Raw genomic sequence first — 14,324 nt, forward strand, 5'->3', positions numbered from 1 at the left:
AAATATTGTCTCTTCTACATTTATTGAAGACTTCTGGGCGTCTTTTTACTCCTTGAGGTGTTTTATTATCATTATTATTATTATTATTTTGAGATGGAGTCTCACTCTGCCACCCAGGCTGGAATGCAGTGGCCCAATATCAGCTCACTGCAAGCCCGGCCTCCCGGGTTCAAGCCATTCTCCTGCCTCAGCCTCCCAAGTAGCTGGGACTACAGGCATCCACCACCACGCCCAGCTAATTTTTTGTATTTTTAGTAGAGATGGGGTTTCACCATGTTAGCCAGGATGGTCCTGATGTCCCGACCTCGTGATCTGCCCGCCTCAGCCTCCCAAAGAGGTGTTTTATTATTTTGAGTCAGATATAATCCTTCCTATATTGCACATGTGATCAGCCCCTTTACCAAATTATCTGTTATACTTTTTCAGTTGACTTTGCTGGCTTTTTACTAATTTTAACTGTACAGGTTAGCACCTCAAGAATGTTGAATAGGGCCGGGTGTGGTGGCTCACGCCTGTAATCCCAGCACTTTGGGAGGCTGAGGCGGGCAGATCACGAAGTCAGGAGTTCGAGACTAGCCTGGCCAACATAGTGAAATTCCCGTCTCTACTAAAAATACAAAAAATAGTCAGGTGTGATGGCACGTGCCTGTAGTCCCAGCTACTCAGTAGGCTGAGGCAAGAGAATCGTCTGAACCCAGGAGGTGGAGGTTGCAGTGAGCCAAGACTGCACCATTACACTCCAGCCTGGGCAACAGAGTGAGATGTCATCTCAAAAAAAAAAAAAAGAAAAGAAAAGAAAAAAAAGAATGAAATGCTGAATATGTAGTATACAGTGTCAGAAATAAGTCTGAAAGTCTTCACTTAAAAGCCCAGGGAGTCGATTCGAAATGGAACGCTACACGGATGTGTCTTGGCATAAGACAGTGCTATTCTGTGGGTGCTGTAACAGCTTCCAGCAGTGCTTGGGTGTTGATATCCTGCCCCTGACGCTATGCAGCACCTGAAGCCCAGTGAGCTTGGAAGCTATCCAGAAGAATTTCAGTATTTGCTACAGTAACCTCATCAGTCTGCCAAGACAGCAATGCAAGCGGCCAAGAAGGTAAGCATTCGACTTCCACCTGAAGTAAATCGGATATTGTACGTAAGAAATTTGCCATACAAAATCACAGTTGAATCAATGTATATTTGGGAAATATGGACCTATTCATCAAATCAGAGTAGGGAACACACCTGAAACTAGAGGAACAGCTTATGTGGTCTATGAATACATCTTTGTTGCCGAGAATGCTTGTGATCACCTACCGAGATTCAATTTTTGTGACAGATAACTTGTGGTTTTGTACTACAATGCCAACAGGGCAGTTCAGAAGATGGACACGAAGGAGGAGGAACAGCTGAAGCTTCTCACGGAGAAATATGGTATCAAGATAGATGCACCAAAAGAAATGTTGTTTTCCACATTTTTATTTTGAGGCCGGGCACGGTGGCTCACACCCATAATCCCAGCACTTTGGGAGGCCAAGGCAGGTGGATCACCTGAGGTCAGGAGTTTGAGACCAGCCTAACATGGTGAAACCCCGTTTCTACTAAAAATACAAAAAATTAGCCGGGCGTGGTGGCGGGCACCTGTAATCCCAGCTACTCAGGAGGCTGAGGCAGAAGAATCACTTGAACCTGGGAAACGGAAGTTGCAGATGCCACTGCACTCCAGTTTGGGCAAAAAGAGTGAAATTCCGTCTCAAAAAAAGAAAAAAATAGAGCACATATGTACAAAGTAAAAAGCAACTGCGATCCTACCCCTTGAGTAAACACCATTAAACTTTTGTTGTGTTCCCCTATATTCTTCTTTCAATGCAAATGCATAAATATACATGTTTTCCCCATATTAAAAAAAAAAAACAAAACAAAAAAAACAAAACACAGGCATGGTGGCTCACGCCTATAATTCCAACACTTAGGAAGGCTGTGGCAGGAAGATCACTTGAACCCAGGAGTTCAACACCAGCCTGAACAACGTGGCAAATCTCATCTCTACAAAAAATACAAAAATTAGCTGAGCATGCAGTAAACACCTGTAAGTCCCAGCTACTAGGGAGGATCACTTGAGCCTAGGAGGTAGAGGTTGTATTGAGTGGTGACTGCACCACTGCATTCCAGCCTGGATAACAGAACAAGACCCTATCTTAAAACAAACAAACAAAAAACCCACAATGGTGGCTAGGCAAAGTGGCTCATACCTATAATGCCAGCACTTTAGGAAGCCACAGCAGGAAGACCGCCTAACGCTGGGAATTCAAGACCAGCCTGGGCAACAGAGCCAGACCCCACTTCTACCAAAAAAACAGAAACAAAACACACACATAAGATGATTCTATTCACGCTACTTTGTAACAAACTTTTTATTCTCCCTACTTGCTCTATGTTCTGGCATCTCTACTCTAGTATATATAGAATACTCATTCTTTATAAATGCACTGTGATATTCCATTCCTGATTAGTATAAAGTTGTTTGCAATTTTTGCCATCATAAACAATGCTATTTATGAACAGACACTGAATATCCTTTAATAGGATTTTCCACACATTCAACAAGTATTCCTGGAGGAAAAATTCTTTAAATGGTATTGTTGGTTAAAGGGTATGAGTGATTTGAATTTTTAAAGCATGACAATCTGATAGGTGAAGCCTGATGTTACTTTAAAACTTCTTTTTTTTTCTCTTTTGAGACAGGGTCTCACTCTGTAGCCCAGGCTGGGGTGCAGCCGTGCAATCCCAGCTCATTGCAACCGCCACCTCCCAGGTTCAAGTGATTCTTCTGCCTTAGCCTCCTGAGTAGCTGGGATTACAGGCACCCGTCACCACGCCCAGCTAAGTTTTGTATTTTTAGTAGAGACGGGGTTTCACCATGCTGTCCAGGCTGGTGTCAAATTCCTGACCTCAAGTAATCCACCCACCTCAGCCTCCCAAAGTGCTGGGATTATGGGCATGAGCCACCACACCCAGCCTATTTTAAAAATTTTAAATCAAAGTACAACATGCATACAGAATAGTGCACAACTCATATTTTACATGTGAAGCTGGATAAATTTTCACTTGTAACCAGCATCCAGATAATAAAAAAGTATAACCAGAATCTCAGAAGCCTCCCCTCATATCTGTCCCTGTATCATCACTACTGTCCAAGGATAGTGTCTACTTCCAACAACTAAATTTTGCCTGTTTTGAACTTCATATAAATGGGATCATTATTATACACCCAGTTTCCAAACTGCAACAAGGTACCCTGACGCACTGCAAGATATTCTTAATTTGAGAGAAACAACATTCAACATCTGCATTGCACTATACCAAATACTAGATTGCTACACTACATTGCTTTCAATGACATCTTTATGAAGCTGTGTTTTCAGTGGTTGCTGTGATAAAAAGAGTAATATGCAAAAGTCAATATGGAACATCAGATGAAGCTGGGCACGATGGCTCACGCCTGTAATCCCAGCACTTTGGGAAGCCAAGGCAGGCGGATCACTTGAGGTCAGGAGTTCGAGACCAGTCTGGCCAACATAGTGAAACCTGTTTCTACCAAAAATATAAAAAATTAGCCAGGTGTGGTGGCACGCACCTGTAATCCAAGCTACTGGGGAGGCTGAGGCAGAACTGCTTGAACTCAGAAGGCAAAGGCGCAAGTGAGCAGAGATCATGCCACTGCACTCCAGGCTCGGCGAAAAAGTGAGACTCCATCTCAAAAAAAAAAAAAAAAAAAAGATGAGAGTGGTGGTATCCAATCTGATTCCAAGGTTTGAGATGCTGTACAGTGCCCAACACACAAACATCCCATTAGTTAAGGCGGTTGCCTAAGAATGAAAGTTTTTTTCTTCAATTTTTGTGCATTTTAAAAAACAGATCTTAAGTTGTTAGGACATAAATAATATGAAGTTTTTTGGATCTAACTACTTAATAAACAGAACTGTCAGGTATTTCTTTTGGCCTGGGGTTGCCATGAACCATAAAGGGAAAAAGTTTAGGAACCTCTGGTACACATTCCTGTGACTGGTTTATTTCACTTAGTATCATCTGCAAGATTCATTCATATTATTATTTAAAGTAGTTGTTGTTCATTTTCATTGTGTAATATTCAACTATATGATTATCCCACTCTTTATTAATATTCTTCTATTGATGGGTATTTGACAGTTTCCACCTTTGGGCTATTATGAATAGCAGTGCTATGAACATTCATAAGTGCATACATCTTGAAGTAGCACTACTGGGTTAGAGTGCATGTTTATGTTCAGTTTTAGTACATAATGCTACTTTTCCAAAATGGCATATCAACTTACATTCCCATTAACAACGTATGAGAGTTTTTTATTTCTCCATATCCTTCCTAACATTTTCACTGAGTCACTATGATGGGTGTACAGTGAAACAGTACTTCTCTGAAGACAAAATAAGGTTGAGTGGCTTTCTAAATGTTTGGCCTTTTGAGTATTTTCTTTTGGGATGCTATTCAAATTCTCTTCAAACAAACAAACAAAAAACTGAGTATTTTTCTCTGCGTTTTTTTTTTTTTTTTTTTTGCAACACAGTCTTGCTGTGTCGCCCAGCCGGGAGTGCAATGGCACGATCTCAGCTCGCTGCAACCTCCGTCTCCTGGGTTCAAGCAATTCTCCTGCCTCAGACTCCCAAGTAGCTGGGATTACAAGTGCCTGTCACTACGCCTGGCTAATTTTTTTATTTTTAGTGGAGATGGGGTTTCATCATGTTGGCCAGGCTGGTCTCGAACTCCTGACCTCAGGTGATCCACCTGCCTCAGCCTCTCAAAGTGCTGGGATTACAGGCATGAACCACTGCGCCCAGCCTTTTCTCTGCTATTAATGTATAGTTCTTTAGTGTACAAGGAGTCCTCTGTCAGATACAGGTACTGCAAATATCTTCTCCCACTCTGTGGCTTGACTCTTCACTTGCTTAATGATATCTTTTGATGAGGTGTTCTTGCTCTTAATATAGCACCAATTTATCACACTTCCTTTATATTTAACCACTTTGAGATCCAAATTAATCTTTGCTGACATGAAACTTTTTTTCTAAAACACTTTTTTCACATTTAGATCAGCAATTTATCTGGAAATGACTTTTGTGTGTGGTGTGAGGTAAAGTCAAGATACTTTCTTCCCTGATACAGAAATTAATTAACCAATACCATTGATTTGACTTTCCTTTTCCTATCATAGTGCCATGTCACTTTTATCATAATACGGGTTATAGTATATGTGCCAGTCTGTTTCTGGACTGTTCATTTTGGTCCATTGGTCTATTTGCAATACCATATTACCTTAATTGTTATAGCTAAGTAACAATTAAGTTTAATTCCTCCAGATCTTCTTTCATCATCATCATGATTACCTTGCATCTGGCTTCATCTTGCATTTGAATTTGTATTTCAGTTGAGTATCCTTTAATGTTCATTGGCCATTCATATTTCCTCTTCTGTAAGCTGGTTTTTGGGACATGAATTAGTTGCCTTAGTTGCCTTTTTCAAACTGATTAGTATTAGATCTTTCTGTATTAGAAAACATGCCCTTCATCTGTCAAATGCTGTCATTTGCATAGTGTTTTTTTAAAGTGTGCTTACAATTTTTTTTTTTTTTTGAGACAGTCTCAATCTGTCTGCAGTGCAGTAGCATGATCTTGGCTCACCGCAACCTCCGCATCCTAGGCTCAAGCAATTCTCCCAAGTAACTGGCACTACAGGTGTATGTCGCCATGCCTGGCTAATTTTTTATTGTTTTTGGTAGAGACACCATTTTGCCATGTTACCCAGGCTAGTCTTGAATTCCTAGGCTTAAGCAATCTGCCTGTCTCGGCCTCTCAAAGTGCTGGGATTACAGACATGAGCTACCATGCCCAACCTTTTTGTGTGTGTGTGTGTGAGAGACAGTGTCTCATTCCGGAAGCTGAGAGTGCAGTGTCATGATAATCACTCACTGCAGCCTCGAACCTCCCAGGCCCAAGCGATCCGCCTGAGCAGCTGGGACCACAGGCATGTGCCACCACGCCTGAATAATTTTTAATTTTTTTGTAGAGACGGGGTCTCCCTATGTTGCCCAGGCAGATCTAAAACTCTTAGGCTCAAGTCATCCTCCCACCTTGGCCTCCTAAAGTTCTCAGATTACAGGAGTGAGCCACTGCTCCTGGCTCTACTTTCTAATGCATTCCAACACAACAATTTCTTTTTTTTCCTTCTGGGTTTTGGTTTCATTCTTAGAAATGCCTTCTTCATGCCAAGATGGCATTACAGTGTTGGCAAGATAAGACAAGAGGTAAAGATAGATTTTAAAATTATTTTTACATTACTTTTTTTCCTTTGAGAGTTCTCGCTGTGTTGCCCAGGCTAGTGTGCAGTGGCACAATCACAGCTCATTGAGTGGCCTCGACTTCCCAAGCTTCAAATGATCCTTCCACCTCAGCCTCCCAAGCAACTGGGACCACAGGCATGTACCACTCTGCCTGAATAATTTTTTTTTTTTTTTCTGGTAAAGACAGTGTCTCCCTATGTTGCCAAGGCTGGTCTCGAACTCTTGGGCTCAAGCAATCCTCCTCCTGCCTTGGTCTCCCAAAGTGCTGGGATTACAGGCATGAGCCACTGCTCCTGGCCACTTATTTTTATAGTGTTTGACATTTTCATAATTTGTACATTACCTTAAAAATAATTTTTTAGGCTGGGCACAGTTACTCACACCTGTAATGCCAGCACTTTGCGGGGCTGAGGTGGGAAGACTGCCTGAGGCTAAGGTTCAAGACCAGCTTGGGCAACAAAGTGAGATACAGTCAGTCTCTACCAAAAAAAAAAAAAATTAAGGTGTTTTTTGTTGTTGTTATCTCCTACAGGAAGGAGAAATTTTTTTTTTTAATTAACCAGGTGTGGTAGCATGCACGGAGGATGAGGCAGGAGGATCACTTGGGGCCAGGAGTTCAAAGGCTGCAGTGAGCTATGATTATGCCACTGCACTACAGCCTGGGACACAGAGGGAGGCCTTGTGTCTTAAAAAAGAAAGAAAAACAATTTCTTTAAAGAAGACATTCTGGTCATTTCCCATTGCAAAATATTGACCCAATAATTTATTCTGACACTTTTATAATTTTAGTAGCCAAATTTAATTTTTTTTTTTTGAGACAAGGTCTCGTCCTGTCACCCAGTTTGGAGTATGCTGGTGCAATGACAGTTCACTGCAACCTCAGCCTCCTGGGCTCAAGCAATCTTCCTGCCTCAGCCTCCTGAGTAGCTGTGACTATAGGCATGCAACACTACACATGGCTAATTTTTTCTTTTTTTTAGAGATGGGATCTCACTATGTTGCCCACGCTGGTCTCAAACTCCTGGACTCAAGCAAAATCCTCCCACCATGGCCCCCAAAGTGCTGAGATTACAGACATGAGCCACCATGCCTGGCCATCAGTGAATTTTTTTAAATTCTCAGAAAACTGAATGTTGGTTCAGGCTGTATATAGCTATACAACTGAAATGTACAGAGAAAAATAAAAAATTAAGTCTGATCCTAAATCAAAACCTAATTAGTATGGTTTTCAGCATAGTATTTATTTTTATTTTCTTTTTTCTTTTCAGCATAATACTTTAATTTTTTAAAAAATCATTAAGGAGGCCGGGTGCAGTGGCTCACTCCTGTAATGCCAGCACTTTGGGAGGCCAAGATCACCCGAGTTCAGGAGTTCAAGACCAGCGTGGCCAACAAGGTAATAAAACCCCATCTCTACTAAAAATTCAAAAATTAGCTGGGCGTGATGGCAGGCACCTATAATCCCAGCTACTTGGTAGGCTGAGGCAGGAGAATCACTTGACCCCAGGAGGCAGAGGTTGCAGTGAGCTGAGATTGTGCCTATGCACTCCAGCCCAGGCAACAGAGCAAGACTGTTTCAAAAAAAAAAAAAAATCATTAAGACAGTGAAACCTATACATAGAACATACTACTGAAACACTTCACCCAGACAAAGCTTAACTCTATGGCAGACTTTGTATTTGGAAAAAACACAAAATAGACCTTCAGTAGTTAAAATAAAAAGATCATAAACTTCATTCTTTTTTTTAGAGATGGAGTCTCACTACATTGCCCTGGCCAGTCTTGAAGTCCTGGACTCAAGAGACCCCCCCGGCTTGGCCTCCCAAACTGTTGGGATTACAGGTATGAGCTACCACGCCTGGCCATAAACTTCATTCTTCAGAATAAAAACCCAGCCCCGTCTCTATTTCCTTCCACTCTGTATAGAGTTCTAGAATTTTCTTTTAAGAGATGATTTTGCTGCCCAGGCTGGAGTGCAGTATTCACAGGCACAACCACAGCTAGCACACTACAACCTCCAACTTCTGGACTCAAACCATCTTCCTGCCTCAGATTCCTGGGTAGCTACGATGGGACTACAGGCATATATCACTCCATCTGACTTACAATTCTTTCACTTCATCTTATCAGCTTTTATACCAAAATGGTTGCACGCCCTTGGAGAGAAAACTTCAGAATCCAAGCCATTGCAATCACATGCCACATAAAGTTTCAGTCAACAACCGACTGCAGACACAAAGGTGGCCCCATAAGATTATAATAGAGCTGAAAAGTTCCTATTAGCTAGTGACACTGTAGTCCAATTACTTTATTTTTTTAACATTTAGAGTAGACTAAGTATACACTGTTTATAACGTCTATAGTAGTGTACAGTGATGTCTCAGGCCTTCACATTCACTCACCACTCACTGACTTACCAGAGCAACTTCCAGTCCTAAAAGTTCCATTCACAGTAAGTGCCCTATACAGGTGTACCATTTCTTATCTTTTATACTGTATTTGTACTGTACCTTTTCTATGTTTAGATGAAGCTTGCCCAATGCACAGCCAGTGGGCCCCATGTGGCCTAGGTCAGCTTTGAGTTACTTTTTTTTTTTTTCTTTTTGTGAAGAATGGGGTCTCACTTTATCACCCAGGGAGGCCTCGAACTCCTGTGTTCAAGCTATCCTCCCACCTCTGTCTCCCTAAGAGCTGGGATTACAGGCATGAGACACCGCAACTGGTCCCCAGAACATCTTTGAATGCAACCCAACAGAAATGCGTTAACTTTCTTAAAACATTATGAGATTTTTTTTCCTCAGCTTATCAGCTATCGTTAGTGTATTTTATGTGTGGCCCAAGACAATTTATCTTCTTCCAATGCGGCCCAGGGAAGCCAAAAGATTGGACACCCCTGGTTTAGATACACAAGTACTTACTATCATCTTACAACTGCCTACAGTACTCAGGAAAGTAACATGCTGTACGAGTTTGTAGCCTAAAAGCAATAGGCTATCATATAACCCAGGTGTGTAATAGATTATACCATCTAGGCTTGTATAAGTATACTCTCTGATGTTCCCACAAGCATGAAATCACCTAATGCATTTCTCAGAACATATCCCTGTCATTAAGCAACACATGACTGTATTTTGTAGGGTTCTGATTTTTATTGAACTGTCAATTGTTTTACATATTTTTAGTCATCGTTCCTTCTCATACACCTCACTAGACATTCCCAACTTCTGTTTAGACTTTCTACATAAAAGCTACCACTCCTATCACTTACCCTCAGCAAATGAACTCACCTCCTCATTCATGACAATCGTTCTTACAAACTTACCTATATTAATGACTTGTTTTGTTTTGAGATAGGCTCTCCCTCTGTTGCCCAGGCTGGAGTGCAGTGGCACAATAACAGCTCACTGCAGGCTCTGACCTCCCGGTCTCAAGCAATCCTCTCACCTCAGCCTCCCGAGTAGCTGGGATGACAGGCAGGCACCACCATGCCTGGATAATTTTTTCTACTTTTTGTAGAGACGGGGGTCTCACTTATGTTGCCTAGGCTGGTCTCGAACTCCTGCGCTCAAGCGATCCTCCTGCTTCAGCTTTCCAAAGTGTTGGAATTATGGGTGTGAGCCCTGCGCCTTTATATCTTTAATTCTTTCATTCTGATCTTAGAAGATTTCTTTCCCCAACTCCAATATAAGGATAATACCTTAATTTATGCACGGTGAAGGAGGAAAGACCAAAAACAGGCAAGACTCATCAACTCATGTTCCTGCTCAGGGACCTTGTTCCAAAACTTATTTCCCACCTCACTTGGATATTCAACCTCACTCTCTTGGTTTCTGCCATTCAGCCAACAAATATATTCTAATGTCTTCCATTCTTTAAAAAAAAAAAAAAAAAAAAATTCATATTTTACCCTTTCTATTCTCTCCCTTCCCTGCTTATGGAGCAGTCAATATTCCTACTTCCTTACTTTCCACTCATTTCATAACCCCATCTCCTAATGCTTTATGATTGTGCCTTTATCTGAAGCTATTACAAAAATTAACACAGTCATACTGTACTACACCAAACAAGCAGAAGAGGGAAATTTACGATTCCACAGATACTACCATTTTGTCTATGACTATGCCTACTGATGGAAATTTGAACTGCAAGAGAGGTGTAATTATGAAATTCTCCTTGGCTTTAAAGTGCAGAAAATTGGAAATCGTAAACAGTAAGCTTCCTAAAATTTTCACAAGTTGGGCAGGGGATGAGTATCTTATATTTATGTGTGCAATTATATTGCTTTAAAAAGTTTCTCCAGCCCGGGCAATATATCAAGACCTCATCTATACAAAAAATTAGCTAGGCACGGGTGGCATGCACCTGTAGTCCCAGCTACTCAGGAGGCTGAGATGGAAAGACTGCTTAAGCCCAGGGGTTCAACGTTGCAGTAAGCTATGATCACCACTGCACTCCAGCCTGGGCAACAGAGTAAGATCCTGTCTCCACAAAAAAAGTTTCTTATATCTATATGCTAATACAGTGTTCAAAAGGAAGAAAAGCCAGGTGCAGTGGCATATGCCTGTAGTCTCAGCTAATCAGCAGACTGAGGCAGGAGGATAGCTTGAGCCCAGAAGTTCAAGACCAGACTGGGCAAAATAGCAAGACCCCATCTATTTTTTTTTTATTTTAATAAAAAGAATAATTTATTCTTTTATCTCCATTGAAGACTAGAATAGAGTCCTGGGACTGACTTTCACTCTACTTCTACAGAGGCTAATAAAAAAATTAGTGTTATAATATCTTTCATTAAAATAATCCATTATCTTAAGATAGATAGCTAAGTAAAAAAGCAAGGAACTCAGAAACTAAATATCAGGTTTGAGACTTTAATTAAATTACTTAACCTTCTCACCAATAAAGCAGGGTTATACTGTACTCTACTTCACAGTTTAATTCTGAAGATTAAACAAGATAACACATAAAACTACTTAACACAGTTACAGGCACATATTTAACACTTCCCTCATCTTAGCACAATGCCATACTCCCAATAAGAAGTAAAAGTGTACCAAAAAGGAGCAATATTAAAACTGTGAACTATGTGAAACAGAAATTCTGACAAAACCACCATCTGTTCATACTAATAATCTTCAAATGAAAAGCTTCAATTAGAAGTGAAAGTTACTAAAAAACATTCAAGTATTCTGAGCAAATTCAACTAGTAAATATACTTTGATGACATTCCCAATGATTTCCTCTGAGAGATTGCATACGCGGTACAAGATTACATATGATTTAATAAAATGGACAGAGAGCACACACAAAGCTGCAGTTTCCCAGGCTGAGAAAGACACATCTAATTTGTCCTTCCTGGGGAGGAATGTATCTTAAATGAACAAAATTTCCTTAGATATACACAAAAGTAAATCAACGTATCAAAGGGATTAGGAATAAAGGGAGCTTTTTCTCTAAATCCAAAATAATAATATGCATGACCTAAATGAATCTTCTCCAAATATTTAGGGGGGAAACCCCACTTTAATTGTTAGAACTGGTGCAAAGCAGCTGGATTTAGTAGAATGCAGTCCATCAACTGCTAATTCTGGAAAAAAAAAAAAAAAAACTTTCTAGGGGTGGAGAAAGCAGGCAATCTTCCCCATAAAACAATTGCCATAAAACACCGTACATACATAAGAACATACGCATTTGTTAAAATGTCAGTTTACACTGTTCCAGTCAACTTACAGATCAAGAGGAAGTATTTAAGGTCAAAAAAATAAATTACATTCTACTTAGGAGTTATCGACGCAGATTCAAGACAAGGAGGGCTGAATAATAAATCCAGTGTTCACATTCAAATGTGGGGGAAAGAAAAAGGCAGGCTCTGAGTCCATAAAGTTCTCCACACTCTCAAAACACAGCAAAAATAGTCCACAACTAAGGACACTTACCCTTGAAACTCCTTGGAGAGTGGCTTGGGAGACTTTCTGTTCAGATTTTTGAGGGGGAGCGATTTAAGAATGCTGCAAGATTGCAACTTTCAAACACAGGAACACAATCTAAAGTATTTTTTTCTTTCAGTAAAGATCTCTCCCTGTCCTCTTCAAACAGTTGATCAGCACTCCCATTTTCACAAAATCCCTAATTCAACTTCAAGTACAGACCCCCTCCTCTCCCACAAAAAAACAAAGCTTTAAAGAACATGCAAATAAAACACACAGATCATTTCCAATAATCTCTAACTCCTTCCCAATTGGGAAAGGAGAAACGAAGGAACACGAAGCAAAAACACCAAAACACTCGGGTAAGGAAGGCGGCGAGATGAGAAAGTAGGAAGGGGTCGGGGGAGGAGCACGGAAAAAAGTCCAGCTGATGCTGACACTTAACTGGATGGAGAGGGTGGAAAATATCTTGAAGATACCGGCTAGAAGGAAAGGACTAGATGGGACAGGGGCGCGACAGAGGAAGTCCACGCAAAAGGCCTACCCAAGAGGGCCACTGTGTAGAAGGGAACACCAAAAGGGGACAAGACTCCTCAGGAAGATTTCAATGCCCCAAAGCTTAAGAGACGGCATGGGCAGATAGGGTGCTTCTCCATTGGCAACGCGGACACCACACCAGACGTTTCGGGAGGCAAGCCTGCTGCGAGGGGTGAGGGGTTAACTGCGGGGGTTCGCAGACGTGGAAGGGGGTGCGGCCCCCGGGGTTGCTGGAGGAGAGCAGAGAGGAGGCCCACGGCGCATACCTTGTAGTAAACATCAAACTGGATGTTCTCGGGCAAGGAGCGGATGTCTCGGCGGGAGCGGATGTAGTTGTCCACGACAGCGGAGATGGCGGTGTTATAGAGAGTCTCTGGGATCCACTCTAGTTCCACGGCCGCCATCTTCCTTCCCTCCTCCTCCGCCTCCTCCGCCTCCTCCTCCCGAAGGCCCGCACCTCCCTCCGTAGCGAACCCCTCTGCGGCCCCGGAGGATTCGGAGGGGCGGTGGCAGCCACGCGGGCGCACGGCAGGAGGCACGGCCGCCCTGCCTTCTCCGAGGGCAAACTGAGGGACGGCGGCAGCGGACGCAGGCCCGAGTAAAAAGTGGGACACAAAACAGGGGCCAGCCAAGGCCAAAGCCTCACATTCCGGGTTTGAGAGGAACCCGGGTTCCGTCCCAGCGCCGATCTCTGCAGGGGCGGGGCTGCGTGTGCGGCGTCATGACGTAAAAGCACGCCGACGCGCCGGAGGGGAGGAATGCGGCAGGCGGAAAACTTAGGAAGAGCTGGATTCCTCCCACGGAGAGCGTGCTTTCCAAGCGGCCCCGGAGTGGAGGGGAGTGGAGGGGAGTGGAGTGGATGGGGGTAGACTTTTCACACGGGGACAAATTATTACAGGATATCTGCACCCCCCATTCCGAGTCACTCGGGCGCATCGGTTACTTCAGCAGGTTCTCTGCATCACGGACCCTTTTAAGGCTCAGGTAAAAGTTTGGATCCTCTCCCCACAAACGAGCAAAATTATCTGCACATTGAAAATTATGCATTGAGAAAATTCACATTACTCTAAAAATCCTTAGACTGCAGTTCCTAACCCAAGTTAAGAACCCGCGGTCCAGGAACTAGGGGTAACGATGGAAGAGACTTATTTTTCTTTGTATAACCGTTTGCATACACCGTTTTAACTTTTTGACCATGTTTCTTTATCCAAATAAAATTTCCGAAAAAAGAAAACTCCTGCCCTAGAACTTAGTAGGAAAACTAGCTTGATTATGGAATTACAAATAATAGTAAGAGAAAAAAGGCTAAGTGGTGGCCGTGATAGGACTTAATGGTGTTTCAATTCCCTTGGTTACAGTGGTGGCTTCAAGGGATTGTTGAATAATTGGGAGTACTTGTATCAACTTCTTTCCTTCCTCAGCCTGAACATCTGCTGTTTATGTAACTTAATTTCCTAAGTCTGCGATTTCAAGAATTTGATGCAACATCTTTCTGTTCTAGGAA

At 42.1% G+C, this 14,324-nt stretch overlaps 1 protein-coding gene and 1 pseudogene across 2 annotated transcripts in view; one reads left to right on the forward strand and one right to left on the reverse strand.

Annotated features, from left to right (window-relative positions):
* Positions 1 to 13,533, reverse strand: part of APPBP2 (amyloid beta precursor protein binding protein 2) — an 80,280-nt gene extending 66,747 nt beyond the window's left edge. The window contains exon 1 of one of the 2 annotated variants that reach the window (XM_025362597.1): positions 13,087 to 13,533. In XM_025362597.1, the coding sequence (XP_025218382.1) occupies positions 13,087 to 13,100 (14 nt within the window). In that variant the 5' untranslated portion in view covers positions 13,101 to 13,533. The remainder of the gene's footprint in view (positions 1 to 13,086) is intronic. The other variant, XM_025362596.1, reaches the window with a different exon arrangement.
* Positions 1,082 to 1,472, forward strand: LOC112609198 (annotated as a pseudogene).
* Positions 13,534 to 14,324: the final 791 nt, after the last annotated feature.

This window comes from Theropithecus gelada, chromosome 16 (genome assembly GCF_003255815.1).
Source record: "Theropithecus gelada isolate Dixy chromosome 16, Tgel_1.0, whole genome shotgun sequence".
NCBI classification, from domain to species: domain Eukaryota; kingdom Metazoa; phylum Chordata; class Mammalia; order Primates; family Cercopithecidae; genus Theropithecus; species Theropithecus gelada.